General features: G+C 37.4%; 1 protein-coding gene across 3 annotated transcripts in view; it reads right to left on the bottom strand.

Annotated features, from left to right (window-relative positions):
• Window positions 1-26,349, bottom strand: part of PRSS12 (serine protease 12) — an 83,216-nt gene that overhangs the window by 11,255 nt on the left and 45,612 nt on the right. For all 3 annotated transcript variants that reach the window (XM_040237401.1, XM_040237399.1, XM_040237400.1), the window contains 4 exons: window positions 22,209-22,350; window positions 13,293-13,498; window positions 10,005-10,083; window positions 9,005-9,127 (listed from right to left, as the gene is read on the bottom strand). In XM_040237401.1, the coding sequence (XP_040093335.1) occupies window positions 9,005-9,127; window positions 10,005-10,083; window positions 13,293-13,498; window positions 22,209-22,350 (550 nt within the window). The remainder of the gene's footprint in view (window positions 1-9,004; window positions 9,128-10,004; window positions 10,084-13,292; window positions 13,499-22,208; window positions 22,351-26,349) is intronic.

Genomic DNA, 26,349 nt, shown 5'->3' with positions numbered 1-26,349 from the left:
TTGCGACCCCATGGACTATACAGTTCATGGAATTCTCCAGGCCAGAATACTGGGGTGGGTAGCCTCGCCCTTCTCCAGGGGATTTTCCCAACCCAGGAACGACCCAGGTCTCCCAACATTGCAGGCGGATTCTTTACCAGCTGAGCCACAGGGAAGCCCTTAAAAGGAAGAGAACCTCTCAGAAGCTAACCACATTGCTTCTACACTACAGCCTGCTGCGTGTGTGCTCAGCCGCTCAGTGGTGTCTGACTCTTTGTGACCCCATAAGCTGGAGCCTGACAGCTCCTCTCTCCATGGAATTTTCCAGGCAAGAATACAGGAGTGGAGAACTTTCCTGCTGGTCCAATGGCTAAGACACCACACTCCCAATGCAGGAGGCCTGGGTTCAATCCCTGGCCGAGGAACTAGATCCCATGTATCACAACTAAGACCCAGTGCAGCCAAATAAATAAAAATATGTTTATTTTTTTTTTAAAAAAAGGAATACCGGAGTGGGTTTCCATTTCCCCCTCCAGGGGATCTTCCCAGCCCAAGGACTGAACCCATGTCTCTCTCATCTCCTGCATCAGCAGGCGGATTCTTTACTACTGCACCAACTGGGAAGCCCCTACTACACTACAGTGTCTACAATTCCAGAGGAAAATTCTCTATTTTTGCACATTTCCAAGTTTTTGATGATAAAAAGAAGGTTGTTTTAATCCAAAGTCCCTGAACCCAGAAGACAAAATTTGGAGTTTGTTCTAATCACTGGTCACTGTCCTCTAATCACTGGCTTTCAAAAAACTTACTGTAATAAAGATGTGAGTTGTAGCCTCCTTGGGCACTTCAAAACAACAGACCAAGTCGGATGGATGCGTAACACCTTAGCAAAACAGATTTCTCCCTATTAACATTCAGAGTCTTGCATTCTATCCAAAGCAAGTCAGAATGCTGCATTTCATCAACTGCCCCTCTGCTTTTTCATCAACTGTCTTTATTTTACACTGTGCAGATAATGGGAAGAAATTCAGAATGACATATGGAAGGAATTATCCATTGATCTAGGTTTAAAATACCACCATCTTCTAAAGAGTCCAACATTCTTAAATATATCCACTATCTGGCAACTGACCCCCTACTTTCATCATGTAACCATCATTTAGGGGGTCTGTTTGTGCCAAGTAATATATTAGACACTTAGTTAATAAACACAAATGAGATGATTACTGACTTGAAGCAATAATCTAGAAGGAGCAAGCCAAGAGAGGAATAATGACCTTTAAACAAACAAACCCAAACTTGTACCTTAAAAAAGAAAAACCTTTGAGGAAACTCAAAAGTCAGATCAAAGTTTTCAACCTCAAGTGGAATTTTTGGACAATTTCCCACCTTTAATACTCTAAGCCTTGAACCCCAAGGTCTGTAACTTTTAGCAGAGAGAGATCAACTTGAAAGACAAGGAGTCTTGAGCAAGAGGAGGAAAATCTAAACTGAACATACTGAATTATTTTGCTTAAAGTCTTAGCCCAAGAATCCAGTTTTTCTGCAGTTTCCTACCTTTTTCTCTAATAGTCAGTGGGATGAAACCATCCTGAATTCTCTACCTTTGTTAATAATAATCTTTGATTCCTGTTTTTGAACCTTCCCATAAAAACAACCAACATTTGTTCTTAATTTTACAGATATAAAAAACCTTTACATATTTGCAGATCATTTGTTCCTCGCTGTGGAACATTATTGCCTTCACTTCACAGATGAGAAAACTGAGGCTGCTGTTTATTAAATTATTTTTAATTTTATTATTTATAATTATAAATAATTATTCAATTATAATAAAATTATTTATTAAATTATTAAAATAGTCTCCACAAAGTGCAACAATGACCAGTTGGAGGAACTGGAACTGTAACTTTGGTCTTTTTTTCTTTTTTACTGGTGGTATTAAGGTTGCCATTTATTTTTTTTAATGTATTTATTTTTTTATTGAAGGATAATTGCTTTACAGAATTTTGTTGTTTTCTGTCAAACCTCAACATGAATCAGCCACAGGTATACATATATCCCCTGCCTTTGAACCTCCCTCCCATCTCCTGCCCCATCCCACTAGTTTGATACAGAGCCCCTGTTTGAGTTTCCTGAGCCATACAGCAAGTTCCGGTTGGCTGCCTATTTTACACCTGATAATGTAAGTTTCCACATTATTCTTTCCATGCATCTCACTCTCTCCTCCCTTCTCCCCATGTTCACAGTCTATTCTCTATGTCTGTTTCTCCATTGCTAAGTCACGTCAGTCGTGTCCGACTCTGTGCGACCCCATAGACGGCAGCCCACCAGGCTCCCCCGTCCCTGGGATTCTCCAGGCAAGAACACTGGAGTGGGTTGCCATTTCCTTCTCCAAGGCATGAAAGTGAAAACTGAAAGTGAAGTCGCTCAGTTGTTCCCGCCTCTTAGCGGCCCCATGGACTGCAGCCCTCCAGGCTCCTCCGCCCATGGGATTTTCCAGGCAAGAGTACTGGAGGGGGTGCCACTGACTTCTCTGGTTGCTGCCCTGTAAATAAATTCTTCAGTATCATTTTTCTAGATTCCATATATATGCATTAGTATAAGATATTTAGCTTTCTCTTTCTGACTTACTTCACTCTGTATATATAATAGGTTCTAGGTTCATCCACTTCATTAGAACTGACTCAAAGGCATTCCTTTTTATGACTGAGTATTCCATTGTGTACCACAACTTCTTTATCCATTCATCTCTTGATGAACATCTAGCTTGCTTCCATTTTCCAGCCACTGTAAACAGTGCTGCAGTGAGCAATGGGATACATGTGTCTTTTTCAATTTCAGTTTCCTCAGGATATATGCCTAGGAGTGGGATTACTGGTCATATGGTGGTTTTATTCCTAGTTTTTTAAGGAATCTCAATACTGTCTTCCATAGTGGCTGTATCAATTTACATTCCCACCAACAGTGCAAGAGCGTTCCCTTTCTCCACACCCTCTCCAGCATTTATTCTTTGTAGACTTTTTATGATGGTCAATCTGACCAGTGTGAGCTGATATCTGATATTGTAGTTTTGATCTTCATTTTTCTAATAATGAGCAATGTTGAGCATCTTTTCATGTGTTAGCCATCTGTCTCCTTTGAAGAAATGTCTGTTAAGGTCTTTTCCCCACTTTTGGATTGGGTTGGCTGTTTTTCTGGTTTTGAGTTGTATGAGCTGCCTGTATATTTTGGAAATTAGTCCTTTGTCAGTTGTTTCATTTGCTATTATTTTCTCCCATTCTGAGGGTTGTCTTTTCACCTTGCTTATAGTTTCCTTTGCTGTGCAAAAGCTTTTAAGTTTAATCAGGTCCCACTTGTTTACTTTGTTTTTATTTCCATTACTCTAGGAGGTGGGTCATAGAGGATCTTGCTTTGATTTATGTCATTGAGTGTTCTGCTTATGTTTTCCTCTAAGAGTTTTATAGTTTCTGGTCTTACATTTAGGTCCCAGAGGTCTCCGAGATTATCCTCTTCTTTTCCTTCTTTTTACCTTATTCTGCTCTTCAGAAGCTATTTCCACCATTTTATCTTCCAGCTCACTGATTCATTCTTCTGTTTCAGATATTCTGCTACTGATTCCTTCCAGAGTATTTTTAATATCGGTAATTGTGTTGTTTGTCTCTGTATGTTTATTCTTTAATTCTTCTAGGTCTTTGTTAATTGATTCTTGCATTTTCTCCATTCTCTTTTCAAGGTTTTTGATCATCTTTACTATCATTCTAAATTCTTTTTCAGGTAGTTTGCCTGTTTCCTCTTCATTTATTTGGACGTCTGTGTTTCTAGTTTGTTCCTTCATTTGTGTAGTATTTCTCTGCCTTTTCATTTTTTTTTTTAAGTATTGTGTTTAAGCTCTCCTTTTCCCAGGCTTCAAGGTTGAATTCTTTCTTCCCTTTGGTTTCTGCCCTCCTAAAGCTGGTCCGGTTGTTTGTATAAGCTTCCTATAGGGTGAGTTTTTGTTTGTTTGTTTTTCCTCTGATGGGCAAGGCTGAGTGAGGTGGTAATCCTGTCTGCTGATGATAGGATTTATATTTTTGTTTTGTTGTTTAGCTGACATGTCTTGCACGGGTGCTGCTGGTGGTTGGATAATGCCAGGTCTTATATTCTAATGGTTTCTTTGTGTGAGTTTTCACTATTTGATACTCCCTAGGGTTAGTTCTCTGGTAAGAGAAGGCAATGGCAACCTACTCCAGTACTCTTGCCTGGAAAATACCATGGACGGAGGAGCCTGGTGGGCTGCAGTCCATGCGGTCGCTAAGAGTCGGGCACGACTGAGCGACTTCACTTTCACTTTTCACTTCCATGCATTGGAGAAGGAAATGGCAACCCACTCCAGTGTTCTTGCCTGGAGAATCCCAGGGACGGGGGAGCCTGGTGGACTGCCGTCTATGGGGTCGCACAGAGTCGGACACAACTGAAGCGACTTAGCAGCAGCAGCAGCAGGGTTAGTTCTCTGGTAGTCTAGGGTCTTGGAGTCAGAACTCCCACTCCAAGGCTCCGGGCTTGATCTATTCCTCAAGACTGGGAGCGCCGCTCCTCAAAGGACGTGAGACCCACTGCGTACTGCCCTACTCACGCTTTCCAGGGGACAGCTCTGACCCAGTCCTGGATAAAAGTCCCCGGATGCCAGTCAAAGTGACAACATCGAGCCCTATTCCTATTCCTCCCTGACTTCTTCTGTATAAAATCCGTCAACAGGCACACCAGAGGACTTTAAAACTTCCGTGGCTTTCTAGATCAGTGTTGTTTTTCCAACTCCTGGGGGCCCAGGCATGAACACTTGCTGGACCATACTAACCTTGGTCTTAATGGCCAGATCTCACTCTCTGGTTACCCAGTCCCGAGTTCTATTGATTTCTCTCGGGGTCTCTACCTTCTCTCCCTCCTCTCCTTTGCAACCTTCTACCTTTATTACAGTAGCCTTTCAACCAGTCTCCCTTAAGTTCCTACCACAGTGGGTTTAATCACTTGGTAACATGGGCCAATTTGAATCACTCTAGAAAAAAGGATAGAAGCATGTATGCAAATATTTCTCATATAATTTGAAGCTTGTTCACAGACTCCTAGATTAGTAACTTTGCTTTTCCCTCTCAGATCTATCCCATATATCTCTAATGACATATCTCCTAAAACTCCTCTTTGATCGTATTTCAAGGCTCGAAAACCTTTAGTGATTTTGCACTACCAAGTAAATGAAATAGAGATTCACTACCCTGACATCCCAGACCATTCCTGCTTCTTTACTGTAACTCCACTATACACATTCTGGATCCATGATCCTAGTAACTGCCATCCTTCAAATATGCTTTATCCTTTCTCACCACTGTGTTCTCAACATTAGACATTATCTACCTCCAGCCTCTACCAATACATGAATTCAGCCTCTCTGCTTGAACAGACTCCATAAGAGAACTCACTCTTCCTCCCATATACATCCCACTCCAGCTTGGAACTGTCCTAACAACAGACCTGATTCCTATGCTAAAATGAAAATTACCTCCCATTACCATCTGTGGTATTTAAGCAACACATAGTAAATTTAATCTGATTCCTGACGATCGCCCCTTTCTGCTTGCCTTCCCTGGTGCACCATGTCGCTTTCTCGTAGGATGTCACTAAGAACTGAGAACAGTTCTTTTGTGCACCATGTCACTTTCTCGTTGGATGTCACTCAGAACTGAGCACAGTTCTCTCCGTTTTTGCCCCTGACAACAGCTTGAGCACAGTAGGACAGAAGAGCAAGGCTCTTCGCTGCTTTGTGCTAGTGCTGCTCTGGCAAGGCTGCCCAAGGCTGATTAACTTTGTGGGGCAACCACATTACCTCACTGACTCTGTTAAGGTTTCATGCGGGCTCAGTCACTCTTAGTCATGTCCAACTCTTTGCAACCCCACGGAAGTTCACCAGGCGTCTCTGTCCATGGGATTATCCCAATACTGCAATGGGTTGCCACTGTCTTCTCCAGGGAATCTTCCTAATGCAGGGATGGAAACTGCATCTCTTATGTCTCCTGCCTTGGCAGGTAGATTCTTTACCCCTGAGGCTGCAGGATGCTAAAACCCATAAGGTCTTTTTCACTTCTGCTGCATTTAAGTCATGGTTCCCAAACTAAAGGCAGCATTTTATTCTTTATTCCACATATTCCATTTGTTAGAACCAGCTTATCAAGATCCTTTGCCACCATGGATCCTATCTTCCAACCTGTTATGTGTCCCTACCAATCTCCTGGCATCAAAAAATATAATTAACTTGCCATCAGTGTCCTTTTTCAGCTTAGCTATGGATATGTTGAATAGGGCAAGGATAAGTATCCTGTTAACTCCATTATATTCTTTCTCATCATCTTTCTTCAAATGTCCAGACCATATGCTATTCTATCCAGGAGCAAGAGGGTCTTAACTTTTAATGTTCATAAGAATCATCAAAGATGCTTGATAAGAATGCAAACTCCTGGGTCTTAGCTCCAAAGATTCAGAAGATCTATGATAGTGGCTCAGGAAATCTGGGTTTTTAACAAGCTGAATGTATCTAAATAATATTATGGAGAAAAGACCTCATTTTAAAAATGACACTTTTTACTTTTTTTCATCCTATATGTCTCCCTCCTCTGGCTTCCTATAGCTGCAATAAAACCTCATGCTAACAAGGGTGCTATCTGTCTTATTCTCCAAGATATTTCTAGTGCAATATTTCTGGGAATATTACAGGCTCAGTAATTTTTTGTTAAGTTAATAAATGAATCTTTATTGTCTGTACCACTCATGTAACACATGAATATAATAAACCTACCAGTATATAGGTGAACTCTCAAACTCAACTATTACCCATGAATGAGAGAAAATACGTAAAATACAGAGTTGTATCTTTTGCAGCACTTTGAACATGGAACATTAGTCCATAAGTATTTATCAAAATAGGTAAGAGGAAATGAATAGAGATTCTAGAAACAAAGATATATGAGAACTTAACAACACAACTGACATATCAGTGGGTAAAGAATGGAATGTTTAATTTTTAAAAGTACTGGATAAACCAGCTATCCATAAGGAAAAATATAACATTAGGTCCCTTCCTTATACCTTATACCACATACACACACACACACAAAGCTGTAAAAAAGATTAAAAATCTAAACAGGAAAAGCAAAACTGTAAAATTTTTTGTAAAAACCTAGGATAGTATCTTCTTATGGGGCTAAAGAAGGATTTTAAAAATAAGATATACAAAGCTTTTATAAGACTTCAGAAACTGACACACTTAAAAATATTAAAATTGAACTATCTTCATAAGAAAAAGACTTTAAGTTAGTGAAAGGACATGCCCCAAATTGGTAAAAGGTATTTGTAACACATAATAACAAAGACTCTGTATAAAGAATATATCCAAAAAATGTTAAAATCAATTATAAAAGACAATTGAATAGAAAAATAAGCAAAGGATATAAACAAATAATTCACAAAAGAAGAAGACACAAAATCAGAAGAATAGAATTAAGAAGAAACCCAAAAACTCTTTAAGGCTGGCAAAAACTGAAAATGTTGATGGTAGCAAATTGAGACAGGGATGTGAGGAAACAGGAACTTAGAAACTGCTGTGATATAAACTGATGCAGTTACTCAGAACATAAACCAGTAGTGCCTAGAAAGTATGAGGGACACCCACACTCCTGGACCCAGAACAATGCGCCCACAGGTATGGACCAACGAGACACATACAGCTACTGCAGCACTCTTTTTTAGTAATGACAGAATGGAAGCCACCTAACTATCCACCAAGTAGGAGAATAAATACACTGTGGTTGGCTGCATCTTACAATAGGACTTAACACACTCATATGGCAGTTAAAACAAACAAAATCTACATGGATGGATTGTTAATACACAATGAAGCCACATAATCTCACAAATGAAAAAATACAAAACGAATTTTTGGTTGTAAGAATGTTTTAACACTATGGAAATGTTCTATTTAAAACATTTTTTGAGTATTTTTAAATATACACAATTAGAATAGTGAAACCCCCTGTACTCATCACCTTGCTTCAGTCATCATTAATATTTGCCAAGCAATGGTACACAGTTTTAAACACAAAAATTCATGCTGAGGAAATGGCCATTATCCAGGGCCACGGAAGAGCACAGGACATGGAGAAAGGACCACCAGGTCCTGCAGGTGCCGCCACCATGAGCAGTGTGACTCTGGCACACTGAATTCCTCTGCAGGGCTTCCCCTCGGAAGTGGACAGACTTCAGATTGGGCTGAGAAAATGCCTGGTGGTGGTTTAGTCGCCAAGTCGGGTCCAACTCTTTGCGACCCCATGGACTGCAGCCCGCCAGGCTCCTCTGCCCATGGATTTCCCAGGCAAGAATACGGAGTGGTTTGCCCTTTCTTTCTTCAGGAGACCTTCCCAACACAGGGATTTAACCCATGTCTCCAGCACTGCAAGCGGATTCTTTACCAATTGAGCCACCAGGAAAGCCGAAAATGTCTGAGACAACAGGAAATAACCAGGAAGCAAACTGACAGAGACACACAGACATAGAGAAGTCTTTCTCTAGAAGACACAGAACACCGAGCAGACTAGAAGGTTCTAAAATTCAAATCAAAACACTAAGCGTGGACTCCCTACTCCTTAGCATTCAGAAGCAAATAATCTGAGGTCTCTTCCAGCTCTGTGGGCACATGATTTCATCCTCAGACATGTTCTTGGAGAAGCAATAACATAGCTGCCTCCCCTCCAAAGACCCATCTTCTCTTCTCCCTAAACCTAGAGTTTGCTTTAATACCAGGGTTAGCAAGTGACTTCCTGAGAGCTCTCTTTGCTCCTAATGTTACCCCCTTGCTTCCACGACACCACTGGAGGAGACGAGGAATGCCTGTAGCCTGTCTCTGACACTCCAAGTGTCCAGTATGCTGTAGAGCAGGAAGGGGTTGGAAGAACTGGTAAGCAAGGGCCAAACTGCATTATCTGGAAAGGTACACACATACCTCTTGAAGCAGTGTGCTGCTGTAAGGACCCAGCAGCTACTCAGGAGCGTGGCCCCACAAAGGAGCCTACCGTTTCCATGGGATGACTTCAGCCGGAGGGATACTTGCCAAGGCCAACCACCCCTAAGAAGAAAGTAAGCCACTCATCAGAAAAGCAAGGCACATCATCCAGTAAAACAATGACTTAGGCGTGCAGGTAGGAGGAAAGGAGTATAAGAGACTTGAGAATGTGAACTCCTTTCCTACTTTGAGAATGATATTCCTACAACTTTGAGCAGAACACCCTGAAGTTTTGCCTAGAGCATCTGTGTGCATAGCCCCTAACTCTGACATCCTTGGAAACAATTTGTGTCTTCTTTATATTTCATGATTTGAAGCGTATTTTCTCCCTCACCTAAACACCCTAAAGAAGTTGGGTTTTTCTTTTTTTTTTCTGTTGGTCACGCCACAAGGCTTGCGGGATCTCAGTTGCCCAGTGAGGGATTGAACTCGAGCCATGGCAGGGAAAGCGCAGAGTCCTAACCACTGGCACACATGCTAAATTGCTTCAGTCATGTCCGACTCTTCGTGACCCCATGGACTGTAGCCCGCCAGGTCCAGGGAATTCCCCTGAAGAAATATCTACTAAGCAAAGCACTGGTTTTCCATCTGTAAATTCAATAAGCAACAAAATTATCTTAAGAATGAGTCAAGTCCAAAACAAATATATTCTAAATTAAATAAATGTGTAGTTATACAATTTTTCAGATTTCCTGGTAAATCAGTTTGTTTCTACAACTCATCTGTCTCATATATCAGGGGTTAGTGATTTGAGGAACATGGTCTATATAAATAAATATTGGTCAAAGGGCAGTGAAATTATCGGTGTAATCTGTATTTAGTTTAGAAAATAAAATAAGACAAATCCACTATATAATAGTAGAAAATGTCCCAATTTGTAATCCCCTCTCTGTATAAATAATTCTGTAATATGGAAAATCACTTCTGAAGAAACTTTTACCTTAAAGAATTCTTCCCACCAATGATCCGCTTCTGCCGACGGGGCAATAATCTCAAACCACAAACAGATGAGAGGGACTCTGAAGCAGAATGAGGTTTTTAATTAAACTACCACATTGCTGATACTGGGGTAGAGAAACAAGTGAAACATTTCCCTGCAGCTGCTTCTTCTATTTTAAAGTGCCTTTTCTCTTCAAATTATAGGCTATTTTTCTTACAATGGGCTTCCCTGGTGGCTCAGAGGTTAAAGCATCTGCCTGCAATGTGGGAGACCTGGGTTCGATCCCTGGGTTGGGAAGATCCCCTGGAGAAGGAAATGGCAACCCACTCCAGTATTCTTGCCTGGGAAATCCCATGGACAGAGGAGCCTAGTGGACTATACTCCACGGGGTAGCAAATAGTCAGACACGACTGAGCTACTTTACTTCACTTCACTTTCTTAAAATACAAATTGAACATTGTTTTCTCAATTAACGAAGGCAACAATAATTCACAAGTAGACATGGAACTTTATGAGGTTTCCCACAGTCAGCTCTGAGATTTCCTGGACTGGGGAATGGTCTGGCCCTATCTAGTGTCCTTACGGTACCCACACCTGCTCCTCTGCTGACTATGGAGACTGTTCAGGAGTTCAGAAATACTAAACAAGAGGACTGCAAACAATAATGATGATCTGAATTATTTAATTTTCACAGACAACACTCTTCCAAGCCACATATACACATGTAACTCAGAGAAGCAAAGCACATTCCCAGGAAGAAATTCTGACACAAATTTACATTTATTCAAATAGCATATTAATATATGCAAAGGATTTACTAAGCCAGTTTAAGTGGCAAATTGGATTTAAGGCTATGCAATCAAACATCTCAAAATAACAGATTTCTGTCAAGAGTATTAAAAAAAAGAAGAGTTAAATTGAAACTATATGAAAAGGTGGTATATAAAAGAAGAGTAAATAAGGTGTGACTAGTTTTAAAAATAATTTTAGAAAGTGTGTGTGTGTGCTAAGTTGCTTCACTCATGTCCAACTCCTTGTGACCCTGTGGACCGGAGCCTGCCAAGTTCCTCTGTCCATGGGATTTCCCAGGCAAGAATACTGGAGTAGGTTGCCGTTTCTTCTTCCAAGGGGTCTTCCCAACCCAGGGATTATTAAGTGTAAAATACAGTATATACTGTTTTTCTATCAGAGTAGGAAGAAAGGGTAGGAATTGTGCCAAGACCATGAAAGTCTAGTCAGCATTAATATTCTCCCATAATAACAAGGTAAAAGGGAGCCAAACAGGATATCAGCACTAGATATTTCTTCATGGAGAAAGAGGTTCAGCAATGTGTACCAAGGTCACCAATTTGTCAAATGAGCTCAGAGACATGCCGTCAAACCTTAATCCTCATCTCTTATGATATGAGTCCTCTACATGACACTGTGAGGCAGAAGATACCAGAAAAACACAAGTTTCCAATAATGTTCCAAGTCAGGTCAATGCATATAATGCCAACACGAAGAATGATGTGATATTAAGCGAGCAAAACCAAAAGTTTACATCATTCTGGGGCAAAGTACCAGATTGCACAAAAGTAAAATTTATTGACAGCCATAAAATTCACTATTACAAAAAAGTTATAAAGTAAAATGAAATCCATTTATGAATGGATCCCATTAAATGACCAAAAATTGATGGCTTGAGTTTTAATCACCTTATAGAAGTTAATAGGTCTTGAACCTCAACACAAAATCAACAAGTTAATAAGTCAGATTCAGCAATCCAGTTGGTCTAAGATAAAATCTTTTTATTTCAGATATGGTAGCACTGGGACCATGGAAAGGTATCAAAACAAGCACTGCTACACCTTTGGAAGGCATTAAAGCAAATGTATTAATAATGATGAAATAAATATGGTATTTCGTATTGTAAGATAGGTTTATTTTACATAAAAATATACTAAAATATTTCACAATTACTGAATTTTTATGTTTTTCTACTGCTTAAGAAATTTTCCATAATCCAAAGAATTAGCTATGTTTCCTTTGTAACTGTATTTAAATTACTGAAGGGAATTTAAGTTACAGTCTACAGTTAGGAAAAATTGGCTTACCAAATCATGTTTACTTCATGTAATACATATATATATATATATAAAAAACAAAACATAAAGGGTTGCAAATATTCTTCACACTCAAAAGACTCTCAGATAATGAAGAATCATATTAACAATATCCAATTTATTGGATTGTCTTTAATGGTTATTAAAAGATGCTAGAAAAAGAGGATACTCAAGTATAGATACACCTGATTTTAAGAAAATCTTAAGTATCAAAACCATGAATTTTTAATCTACATAAATAAATGACTGTTCTTTTCATAAAACACAACCATAGTTTCCTCCAAAAGAGCTAGTTTTTTCCCCTTCTTCACTTAAAGCAGTATTTGTTTCATAAAAATTAAGCTCAGTTTCTATGAACTCTTCTATTTATCTAAGTATGAACTATCCATCACTGTATTATACTGAAAGATTACTTCTTATTTTCCTTGCTGCTGCTAAGTTGCTTCAGTCGTGTCTGACTCTGTGCAACCCCATAGACGGCAGGCTCTGCCGTCCCTGGGATTCTCCAAGCAAGAACATTGGAGTGGGTTGCCATTTCCTTCTCCAATGCATGAAAGTGAAAAGTGAAAGTGAAGTCACTGAGTCATGTCCAACTCTCAGCGACCCCATGGACTACAGCCCGCCAGGCTCCTCTGTCCATGGGATTTTCCAGGCAAGAGTACTGGAGTGGGGTGCCACTGCCTTCTCCTTACATTCTTAAATTTCAGAAAGCAGAATCTACAAAAGATAATTTTCTTTCTGCAATTAATTTCAAAAACTATCCCTGGTAAGATATTAATAAGAGTGGAAGAAGTGCCCTTCTCTGATTCACCTTTAAATTTTCATTTCTTTCCTGCTTTTATGAAGCAAATATCATTTCTAAACCTTCAAGGATACCAGCAAGTTTGACAGTTTTATCACACTGAAAGAAGGAACGGTTATAAATAGCCAAGAATGTCAAAGGGGGACAATCTCAGAGATTACAAAATCCTCTAAACCCACTCCACCCCTGAACTCTGCTCTCTCTGGGAGTCCCACACAGGAAAGCTGGTGAAGAACCACCGCCTCTAAATACTAGCAGAAGGAACAAGGGACTGAATATATTCTTATGGAAGGGAGTTCATTACCCAAGTGCTGCTCAAAATAATAACAAGGGGATGAGTATTCTTTGACCTTCACAGAAACGTCCCAGAAGGTGACATACCTTTACTACCGTTTCCTGATGCTTTTTTCCCAAGATAATCACAAATAACTCCCGCGTCTTCACTGTGGCGGCAGTTGTGGTCTCCGATGTCTTGTCTGACACAGTCGGCCAGGGACCGTTCATTTCCTGTGCACTTCACGTTATCCATATGGATGGGTCCCTCCCCTTCCCCAAAATACGCCATGCTCCTTGCTCTGGCTGGGCCCCTGGAAACAGAGCATTCTTGAGGATGTGGAGAGTCAGTCAATCATACATTTGAATAAATCACAACATATACTTTCATCCAAGTATATTTCTTAACTTTCATATATTAATATTAGCATCTATATGTGCTAAAAATTATTTTATGACTATCAAAAAAAAGCTTGAGAGGTAATAACTATACATTCTTTGTTATCATATTCCACGCCTTCTTGATTACATCTTAATTTCTAATAAGAAAGTCGCATGTCAAAAATTTATGATAGTCTTAAACCCCAGCAGGAAAAAAAAAATCTTCTCAAAAATATCTACTCTCTTCCAGAGCATAATACTCTCTTAAAATTTGTTTCCAAGAAAATTATGAGAATTAAATAATTACTTAGGGAGCTAAGAATATTTAAAGCCCACTTTAGAAGTAAAAACGCACAATTTTCAACTGAGAAAGAGAAAACCAGGAACCATAGTTAAGAAGGCAGAATTACTTTAGGTATATCACTTTTCTTTGGTTTCTCTCTTTTTTAAATAATATATTACTTCTTATTAAATATCCAAATACAAAATTTTCAGTGAAGTATTTCAAACTAACACCATATTCAAAAGTCAGTTCCTGTTAATGACATGATTATGAATGGCCAAGGTTTAATGTTTGAATTATAGGAAAATTATCCTTGTAACTTCAAGTTAGGGAAAGATTTGTTTAAAAAAAAAAAAGCATACATGGTATACGTTAAATTAAAAGACTGAGAAGCTCAACAAAAATTAAAAAATGCCACTTCACTAAAAACCACCAAAGGAAAGTGAAAAGGTAAATTTTAAAGTTGATGAGTATGTATACTATATATATGTGTGTGTGTGTGTTGATGAATGCATTCTCTAACAGAGAGAAATAGCATACGATATACAAATAACTCAAATTTCATTTATAAAATAAAAAAACAGCAACCGATAGAAAAGCAGGAGAGTTTTAAATCAAAAGAAACTGTCTTATTTAAAATGACAATATAGACCATATTGCTAATATTAAAATACTTTCTACTTAGTTAGGATAAGGTTATTATACTTTCCTTATAGTTATGCAAGGAACTCAGGCAAAGTAGTTTATTGATACAGATTATCTGAGGAATTTGCTTGAATAATCCCCTTTCAGCTATGAGACCTGGCCTCACAGGCTTGTAGCTGGCAGTACACTCATTTCAAAAATGTACCCTAAAATTTCTTCTGTATTAGTGATGGCTACTCTGACATAAATTACAAATAAAAATAAGATTTAACCCATTAGAAATACTTATAGTCATGGAAGATCAAACAGGCAACTTTAAAGTTACTCTTTAATTCTTTCTACATATAAAACTTTCAATAGTTGTATAAGTAAAAATGCTCATTGTATCAAGTTTGCAAAATAAAAATATTAAAAAACCACAACCACACACTGCTAGCATTTGGCACACATTTAAGGGAAAATATTAACTATGATTTTTAATTGTTAAACAAAAACTCATTGTACAGACTAGTGGATCTCAAACTAAGTGGATGATTCTTATCAAGGTGGTTCTGCATCAAATTTCAGTGTAGTGGGAAAAAAAAGAATTTATTTCCTTACTGTTGCACATTTATTTTAAAATTTTTATAAGTTTTACAAGTATATACATCCTTATATATTCATCTTTGTGGAAAGCTTAAATTTCTTCCCAGAAGTGAAATTTTTTATTCAACAGATATAAACATGTCTTAAGATTCTGGATATATACATTGTTTCATATAGGACAAGTCTTTGGAAAGCAAATTATGCATTTGAAATATGTATAATAAAATATAACTATTTAAAGGAAAGGTATTTTTCTGATTTACTTTGTACATCACAGTTCTGATCTGTCTGAAATTTATTTCTGTTAATATTAGTGAGGGATCTAGCTTTATTTCAGTCCCTAAAGTAACTGTCCTAATAACTCTTCCTGCTGACTTAAAGAGCATTTTTATTTACTTATTTATCATGCTTGTAAGTACACAAGCCACTTCTCAGTCTTTATAGTTCAAAAATTCTGCACATTAAAATTACCTTTGGGCATCTTTAAAATACAGCACAATCTAAACCCCACTGGATGTCAATTAAAGTAGAACCAAGATGTTAAGTAAAGAGGGAGTAGAGCCAGGCCTGGGTAATATTTTTTATGTCCCAAAGTGAGTTCCAGGCACAACCAAGGCTGTTAACCATCACTGACCTCTTTGCCTATTCCTGTCCCAATTTCATATAGACTTGATTTCAGATGGATCTGGAAGTGAAGCCCTTCTCCCTAACCATCATACACACCAAGAAAAACAAAGACTTCGATGACGAGAGCATTTAATGTACAGATTAATTTCTATTTTGTCTTCCCATTCAGAGTTGTGGAGTATCACAAAGTCTTACAGCTTCTGTGAAGATTTACTAATAGCTTTTTTTCACACAGACCTCAATTTTTGTGAAGTTTATTCCTTGAATTTTTGGGGGTTTTGTATCTTTTATAAATGACATTTAAAAAAATTTTCTACTTAGCATATAGGAACATTATTGCTTTTTAAAAAATATTTATATTTCATATTGTTACATCATTAAACACTAGCTCTACGGTCTTTTCAGATGATCCTCCTGGGTTTTCTAGGTGGACATTGCATTATTCATATAACAATGCTGGCTTTTTAAAAATTCCAATACCTTTGTTCTTATGATTAGTGGAAACTCCAGGTAATACTGAGTCACTGCAGTAAAAACAGGCACACTTATTTGTTCCTATTTCATGCTTGTTTGTGATAATAGAGTTAAGGTAGTTTTATTCTATTCTCAGCATCCTAGGAGATATGAGACAGGAATACTGATTTTTATCATGTAACTTTTCAACATTATTATGATAATCATATATGTTTTCATTTATAGACAACACACCAAAATACATTAAATTGAATGCTTCAGCTGAACTACTCTCATATTCTTACAGAAAATTTGAGTGATATTGTTCTTTTAATATACTGCTGATAAATTCATTAATATTTTATTTAAAATTTTTAATATAGATCAATGAGTTTTCTTTTGGGTATGAATCCTTGTCTAGACTTAAAATCAAGTTATATTAACTTCATAAAGTGAATGGAAAGATTTTCTTTTTTTTTTTGCTGTACTTTTATATTAATAACTCAGGAGCCATCTGTGTCTTAAAGACCCGTCAAAACTCTTCACCAGAAGTCAGGAGTCAGTTCTCCTGTCATTAGTAATTTGTTTTAATTTATTCAGGTTTTCTATCTTTTGTATCAACTGTAAAAATTGTTTGTTTTGGTTTTTTAGGTTTCATTTTTTTCTTCTTTTTTTTTTGGCTATGCTGCATGGCTTGCAGTATCTCAGTTCCCCAACCAGGGTTTGAACCCGGGCCCCCGCAGTGAAAACACCAAGGCCAAACCACTGGACTGCCAGGGAATCCTCTTGATAATTATATTTTTTTGCTGAAACGTACAGTTTCCTAGATAATTGTTCATTTCATCCAGATGTGCAAATTCATTGGCTAAAAGTAAGTTTATAGTATTCTACAATTTTTAACCCTCTGTATCTGTGCTTATGTTTCTTTTCTCTAATGTTTACTTATATTCTCTTTCTTAAACAGAATTGCCAGAAATTGTTATCTCATTAATCTTTTTTAAAAAATGGAAATAATTGCTGATAAGTGCCTGTGTAATGAAGAGCAATTTGAAATTCAAATAGCCATAATTTGAAGAAAACTGAAAATTAATAACATCCTGAAACTAAAATCCAAGATGATTGCCATCATTGGGTGTGAGGATGAGCAAAGGTAGAAAGCAAATAACAGTAAGCTAAATGTCTTGATATTTTTCAAGAAGGGAAAATTACAGATAATTTGTGAAATTGGTGAGAAAATATCTGAATCTCTTTGCTAAAAATTTAAAGAGAATTTCTAGTAAAACAAGAATGCTGAAATTTCAGACAACTAGAGATAGCAAAGAAATATTAGATTGCTTGTGAATCAAAAGCCGGAAGGTCATAAAAGAACCAAAAATAAAGCATGATAGATGGCACAAATGTAGATGACAGGTGGAAGTAAACATGTTGAAAATAAAATTAGACTCATTGAATAAACCAAAAGGATGATTTCTTAGCAATTTACCAGTCAATGAACAAACTAAAGAGAATGTACCATTTTAGACATATCAGCAAGTAGAATTAGAGAACATTTTAACTAATAGAAGTACATAATTAAAGACACTCTCAAAGATACAGTGAAATCTAATACATTTTTCTTTGACTTAAAAAAAAATAATTAAAGACTGTGTCACCTATAGGGACTTCTGGGTTACAAGCATGAAGTAATTCATAGCTGATAATTTCCGCAAGACAATAGGCTCTAATACACAAGTCTTTAAACTGAGACCTGGGTTTGGTCCCTGGGTTAGGAAGATCCTCTGGAGAAGGGAAAGGCTACCCACTCCAGTACTCTGGCCTGGAGAATTCTATGGACAGTCCATGGGGTCACAAAGAGTCGGACACGACTGAGCGACTTTCACTTCACTTCACTTCACTTCACTTCAACTGAGTTATCAAGTCCTCCTGGAAGTAGATGATGATTTTCCAAGAGATATGGGAACTGATATGTAGATCATCAAAATCCATGTGTATTCTCTCCTAAAACTGGTCTTGCTAAGTCAAGATCAACTTCTCTTCAAAATTTCCCTTTTCCCACTACACACAAAAAAAGGCATGCCTTTCACTCAGCCAATCCAACCACAGTTCACTGCTTCAAGATTTAAAAGCCTCTGAAGCGGCCAAAAGAACAGTTCAAAACAAACAATAGCAATGAAGCCTCCTGTTATCCAAGGACCCAAACCCCAACCCATCGGTCTAGGAAATGGGAGCTTTTGTCAACTTTTCTTTCTTACGTTGAAAAATCATTTATCAAATTTGTTGTTTCTAATTAGTTGTGTACCAGAAATCATAAAATCCCTGAGAGCAATGTTAGAAGAATTTAATTTCTCTATCTCACTCTCTGCATGTGTACACACACACAGTTTTTAAAATATAGTAACATTAGGATTCTGCGGGGAAAGAAAATTTAAACTAAAATTTCAAGGAGAAAAAGGAACTATGTAAAATTTGTGAAGGTCAAAGAAGAACATATTCATGTATTTTTTAAATGAATGACAGTATCAAAACACTATATTTATGTTTTACTGGATATAATTAAAAGAATAATGTAACTTCAACTTTTAAATGTCATATACAAATATGCCAGAAATTAAACTCTTTGCAGCTATTTAAACAGAAGATTAAAAATTAGATATAGTTAGTTTTAGGTCTCTATTAAGGCAATAGGGATGGGCTTCCCGGGTAATGTTAGTGGTAAAGAAGCTGCCTGCCAGTGCTAGGAAACCTAAGAGATGCGGGTTCAATCCCTGGGTGGAGAAGATCCCCTGGAGGAGGGCATGCCAACCCACTCCAACATTCCTGTCTGGAGAGAGGCATGGTATTGCTGTCATGGACAGAGGAACATGGTGGGCTACAGTCCATAGGGTTGCAAAGAGTTGGGCATGACTGAAACAATGGAGCACACAGGCAAAGCAATAAGGATACACCCTTTGAAAATTCTTTTAAGGGATATAACTCTAATAAACACAGAGTGCAAGAGCAATGTCATATTGAAGCATGCACTAATGGAATCACACAGAGTTAGAAAAGAATGGAATCTCCATCATGGTTATTCAGTCCTAACGAGGTGAGCTGATAGCAACACATTCTCTCTCAACCCTCTAAAAACGATGTGCTCGAATGCTAGACTGTCAGACATTATGTAACACACCATTAAAGGGTGTCTTTTACCTTCTGCTCATTCTAAGTGCAGCTATATTAGTTACCACTCAGGTTCCTGATTTTTGTTACTTCATTTCTGTTTCCTGCACTATGAAAAAGCTAACACTATTTTGATTCCCAGTGTTTCCAAGTACTAACCTCAAGTGCAATATAGGTGGTGGGGGACAGTTCTCTGGTATTCTTATTAAGAAACCTCAAGTCTTCTGACATCTTCAAAGTTTTCTGGATTGATGGCTACAACTAAATACTTTATTAAAGATTTTTAATAATTCAAAATAGACATCGGGAAAAAATCCTCTATTCTAATCACATACTTACTTATAAGTTCTTATATGAAATTCTATCTCCTCTCAGTGGGAAATTATAAAAACAAGTGTATGTTCAAATATATGGAGACTAATCAAAAGCTAAATGATTCTCTTCTAAATACTATTTGATGGCAAATTGTAGCTTATACACTAGAAGATGACCATCCACTTTGTCACAGTAACATTAAATTACTGATTTATGTATTAAGCTTTATTTTAGAAACAACTATAAACTAAGGGGCTTCCCTGGTGGTTTAGTGGTAAAGAGTCTGCCTGACAATGCAAGGAGACATGGGTTCGATCCCTGATCCGGGAAGATTCTACATGCCAAGGAGCAAATAAGCCCCTGAGCCACAATTATGGAGACTGCGCTCTGGAACCCAGGAGCCACAGCGACTGAGGCCACATACTGCCTCTACGGAAGTCAACACACTCTAGAGCCGGTGCTCTGCGACAGGAGAGGCCACCACCACGAGAAGCCCGCATACCACTCCCGGAGAGCAACCCACTCGCCGCAGCTAGGGAAAGTCTGCACCACAAAGACCCAGCACAGCCAAAAACACATAAATAAATACTTCTAAAAATAAATCCCATCATAAAGTAGGATCTTCTTTTAATGCTTTTCTTGATAATTGCTACAGAAATATTATGAAGATTTCTACAAACTTTGTTCACTTAATCTAGATTGTTCTCACCTATATTCACCATTTGAGTTGAATGCAAAATGGACTAAATGATACACAAAAAGCAAGGAAAGATGTAGAAGGAAAGCAAAGTGAAAACGCATTGATGGATATTTGTACAATTTTTTGCTCCTTAAATGTGACTTAGACACACAATTCAAGGATCATATTTGACCTTTTCTTTCACATTTCCCTTCACAATTCCAAAGGTAACACTAGGTTTCCTGGATAACCTCTACCAAAAAAATAAAAGTAAGCCAAAAAATTAGCCTCAAGCAGTAATACACTTTAATGGCTGATTTTAGATAAATTCATTGAGAATGTAATCTAAGAACAATATGTGTATACACATATTTTTTTAATGGAAAAACAAATGTTAGAAATGTAGTGAGCAAAGGAAACTTAAACTGTTGACTAAATTCATCTAATGTAGATTCTTCCTCCCTTATTCTATTACCCTATATTTTGAAAGTCAAAAATGTCACATACCACCAATTTTGAATACTGAAAAATCTATATTACAAATAATGAACCCACTGACTACAGAGCAATTGGAATGGCAACTAGGACCAAAACTGAGCAGTAAATTGAAGTAGGATCTAAGTAGTTGAAAATAAACTTTGGGTTAAAGCTTTAGGGAAAAAATTGAATTTTTATCAAAATAGAAATAGTTTTTAAAATAAAAGTATACTCTGCATGGAAATAACCAGTTAAGTTTATCAATATTTAAGATATACATAGATGTGTAATTAAGGATATATTTTAAAATTCACACCACTATTAGCAATCCAAAATAAGCCAGGCAAATTATGTTTATTAGCTTAAATTTCATAGCCCTCTAAATTGTAACATATTCCATATATATTTGCAACTCCAAAATCAATCAGACTCTTCACCATCATTTGTGGACATGCATAAAGTCTCAAACAATTTTGAGTTTTCCAGTTGAGGTCTCACAGGGGATAAACTACCTTTTTTTAGTTCACCTCAAATTGGAAATAAGTGTCTGTTTCCCATCTCATTTACTGCCACGTTTTTCATGCTGTAACTCATGCCTGAATGAAACACCGTTTCCTTCATAAGGCACATCACAGCCTTCTTCGTTCAGGGCTACTAGACAGCACTGCGGCAAAATGCTTAGGGGCATTTTAAACAGAGAAATCATCAACAAAAAGGTGCAGAAATGGCGGGGAGGGGAAAACAGTAGTAGACTACAAAAAGGGCAACTGCTTGCAAGCATGAGAGTTAAAACAAGAAGGCAGAACATCACTTGGTTTGACCTCAGCTCTAGAAGCAATGGCTCAGTATTTCCTAACCTAAAGTTCACAGTGACTTTACAAATAACAAGAAGCAACTGCAAATAACAAGAACCAACTGTAATTTCAGTAACAGCAGAATCCCTTATAAGGCTACTGTGTTGCAACATAAATCACAGAGAAAAGGTTAATACGTTTGGCTGACAGAAGCATTGTTATGAATGTTGTTTTTGTTTAGTTGCTAAGTTCTGTCCGACCCTTTTGCGATTCCATGGACTGTAGCGGGCCAGGCTCCTCTGTCCATGAGATTTCCCAGGTAAGAATGCTGGAGTAGGTTGCCATTTCCTTCTCCAGTGTTATGAATAATCAAGAGTTATTGGACTATTTGTTATTAGATAAAAGCTACATTTCTTAAGTAACATAACATATATGTCTTGTAAGAGTATAGAAAAATTTAAACAGACTCTACTTCATATTTCTTTACCATTCTGAATCAAGTCAGCATGCTGCCAGTATTTTCAACAGAATCATAAATACTAATTTTATACAAAAACAAGAGTAAAAAATCATACATTCTTGATGGGATGGTCAAGGAACCATCCCATATAATTAGGTTTTCTTACTTGTAGCCAAGCTGTCGACAGATCACAGTTGCATCCTTGTCAGTCCACCCATCATCACAAACTGTTCCCCACTGGCCATTGATAAAAACCTCCACTCGTCCTTCCTTCTTATTTTCTCCATCCATCAGTCTGATTGGAAAACCTAAGTTGCAAGTTAAAAGTAATACTCATTATTACTTTTATAAGAGCCAAAACCAGCAAACTGATGTTAAAGCATCAGAGACTTTATAAAATAGTATTTGCTTTTAAAATGAGCTAAATATTAGATGGACAGTGAGAGAGAAGACATACCGATTTAGGAAAAAAAAAACAAAACTGTATCCACTTTTGCAATATCTTTTGAAGCCTTGAGGTCAGAGTGCTTATCTTGCTCAACTTTATATTCCCAGCACTTGAAACAGTGCTGGCATTATAGAGTACACATAACATCTGTTTACTGAATAAATGAATATATAGCACTGTAAAATTGTGTATGATTTTATTACCTCTAACTTCTAGTTAGTAAAAGACATTAACTTGGAATTGCTTTTGTTCTACATCTACTCACCTATCCACGAACATACCTAGAAATTATATTCCAAAGCTAGTATTTTTAAGAATTTTTAGATATACTTTAGGATGCATGAGTAACTTGAAAGATGGAAGAAAAGAAAAAAAAAAACCGCAAGCAACTAATAAGGACAATTTCCATCTCAGGCTTCCTATTTACTATTGATTCCCAAGAAAGGGCTTAAGTCATAAAAATCATTAAAGATGTAAAAGTTGAGAAACTGATCTCTAGCAAACTGGGGGCTTATCTGAATTATGCAAAGGAAATGACTTGTAGAGTTTTTCACACATCTCTATCGACACCAATAAATATGGTTTTGTTTAATTAAAAGCCCTCATTATGGCTTGCATACTGCCTGGGGTTGAATTGTGAAGTCATTAGAATGGGCTCTACTCCAATTTGTACACAGAGATACACAGAAGGAAGATGTTGTGAAGAGACAGAGGAAGAAAACAGCCACCTATAACCTGAGGAGAGAGGCCTGGAACAGATCTTCCCCTCCCAGTCCTCAGAAGTACCCAACCGTTGTGCACACCTTGATTTTGGACTTCCAGATTCCAGAACTGTGAGACAATAAATACCTGTTGTTTAAGCCACCCAGTATGTGATTTGTTACAGTAGTCCAAGCAAACTAATACATTTTCTTTACATTATCTAGTTACTTGAAGGGTCTCCAGCTTGCACCTCTAAGATTGATAAGGATTCAAAGAATACCATCCAACATGGTGAAATTATCAGAACCTAAGGAGGTGATGTTAGAGAAGGCAATGGTACCCCACTCCAGTACTCTTGCCTGGAAAATCCTATGGACGGAGGAGCCTGGTGGGCTGCAGTCCATGAGGTTGCTAAGAGTCAGACACGACTGAACGGCTTCTTTCACCTTTCACTTTCATGCACTGGAGATAGAAATGGCAAACCACTCCAGTGTTCTTGCCTGGAGAATCCCAGGGACGGGGGAGCCTGGTGGGCTGCCATCTATGGGGTCACACAGAGTTGGACACGACTGAAGTGACTTAGCAGCAGCAGCAGCAAGGAGGTGATGTAGCAGCTAACAAACCAAGTATCATTCAATATGTGTTCAACCCCATGTATGTAATCACTAGATGACATTTTTTAACTAAAAGAAAACACACTGGCCAGATAGACACATCCTACTCATTCCTCGAATTCTTCTTTGTTGCCCCAGAGTTGCTGGCTCTCTAATCTCTGATCATACCCACTTCATAGAACAGGCATCATAGTGGAATCAACACAGCAAAGTCAAAATAACAACCTTCTCTATGCGTTGTTTACATTAGCTAAAAAATTTTTGTAATAGGCATGTTACAAAACACAATATATTTAAAACTTTACATTTCTTATTATTGTATCTTAAATTTAGGGATTCTTTGCAAGAGGAGCAAGGGGAAAAGTGATTCTTAAAGAAAAAATTTAAAGAGATGAAATTCTTCAAGTTTTCAATTTTTACACTTTTTAGATCTTTGGTGCAAAATTAAGAAATCATACACACATGGAATTAGATCTCCACATTCCATCCTAGTTGTTTTATGGGCAATTTTTCACTTTCCATAAAAATAAAAATGATAAAGTATTTTTAAAGCCTAAGTTGCATACTTTGTAAAAATAATATATACAATATTTCTGAACCTAATTTTAGCCATTCATTTTATTAAATCATTGGATTTTTGATGCTTGAAGGGAAACTGAATGACAGAAACCATCTATTAATACCACCTCACTAAGTTATTTTTGTTATAGCAATAATAACGTACATGATTTATTTCTAAAATCTTAAAATGCTTGGGAAAACTAAACAGAGTATATAGTACCTTTCATTATATATCGCAAACTCTGATTACAACAGGGTTTTCTTTATTTCAATTTTCCTATAAAATTGATTTAATACCTTATTTTTAAGAAAATAATATTTTTCCTAAAAGAAAGAAAATCTTTACACTGTAAAATTCAGAGACAATGAAGTGTGAAAGATATCTCTGTCAAGATTTAATACTCTGAACTTTAGAATTAATGCAGTATTGGTGGAGAGTAATCTTAGGGCAATCAGGGCAAATAAGTTTGAGACAGGATGTGGAAAATGCGATAATTAATCTATTTAAATTTTTAAAAAAGAATGCAGTATTAAAATAAGAAATCTACATATTTACCATCCCACAAATTTCACCCAACTAACATAGGCATTAACTAACTACATTTGTACTAAATCACCTTTACTGACCTAGAATATTGTTTTTGAGCATTCCATCTACCACACACCCAAAATTAGGAAGTGCCTACTGAACTACTACTAATTTTGAGAAAAGTTTCATTCACAATTAAAGTTAAGGTCAATGAGTTGCCTTCAAACAGCTGAATACTCTAATAGTCTAACAGCTTATCACAGCACCAAAGAAGTGAAAAAACTAAACTGTTTTTAAACTGCACCATTCCATGATCTCTTTGCAGTCCTTTTTGATAACTGGGAAAGTAATGATCTCTTTGGATGAATAAATGGTAATCTGATTCTATTGCAATAGAACAATTTGGCTCAGATATAATGTTCTTTGGACAAATGAATAGTTAATATATTACCAAAATTAGGACCAAAGAATTCATAATAATGATCTCATATTTTATTAATAATTATCACCCTCAACTTTTTAAATTTTTAAAAAATATATCTATCAATATAATCTCAGAAAATTAAAGATTTTAAGGAAATTGAAAGGATTCGTTGTCCTAACTGTATGTGTATATTTAACCACACAGGTCTTCAGAGAACTGAGATTGTAGTAGTTGGTATGCTTCCCAGGTGGCACTAGTAGTAAAGAACCCACCTGCCAATACAGGAGAGAAAAGAGATGGGGTGGGGGGGTTGGGGGCTGATCACCCCGGTGATCCTGGGTTGGGAAGATCCCCTGGAGGAGGGCATGGCAACCCACTCCAGTATTCTTGCTTGGAGAGCTCCATGGACAGAGAAGCCTGGCAGGCTATAGTCCAAAGGGTTGCAAAAAGTCAGACATGACTGAAGTGGCTTAGAACACATGCATAGTATTTATAATACTTCATCACATGGAGTACTGATGGAATATGCCTGAATAGATCACTCCATGATCCAAATACCTGCTATCTGGGGCTAAGAGGTTCCATTTCTAGCAAACAGGCTCTCTCTCTCCCAACCACATGTAATTACTCATCACATAATCCTAGCAGGGTCATAAATCCTTTATAGGAAGAAAGTAGCAAGGGAGGAGACCAAATAGAAACAATTTAAAATACGACCTATGAGGGACAGGGTAAAATGCTGTATTTCTACCTGGTATCATTAGTGCTAGATTAGTGGAATATGTCACTATGATCTCACAGGTCAGAGTACAATGGGGAATCAACGTACACTTTGACAAATTAAAGTATGTGTGCTTAACTGCATGCTCAGTCGTGTCCCACTCTTTGTGACCCCGTGGACTGCAGTCTGCCAGGCTCCTCTATCTGTGGAATTTTCCAGGCAAGAATACTGGAGTGGGTTGCCATTTCCTTCTCCATTTCCTTCCCAACCCAGGGATCAAGCCCACATCTCCTGCACAGGTAGGCAGA

This window comes from Oryx dammah, unplaced genomic scaffold, assembly GCF_014754425.2.
Source record: "Oryx dammah isolate SB20612 unplaced genomic scaffold, SCBI_Odam_1.1 HiC_scaffold_3, whole genome shotgun sequence".
In the NCBI taxonomy this organism is placed as follows: Eukaryota; Metazoa; Chordata; class Mammalia; order Artiodactyla; family Bovidae; genus Oryx; species Oryx dammah.
This window is presented reverse-complemented; position numbering and strand designations above follow the sequence as displayed.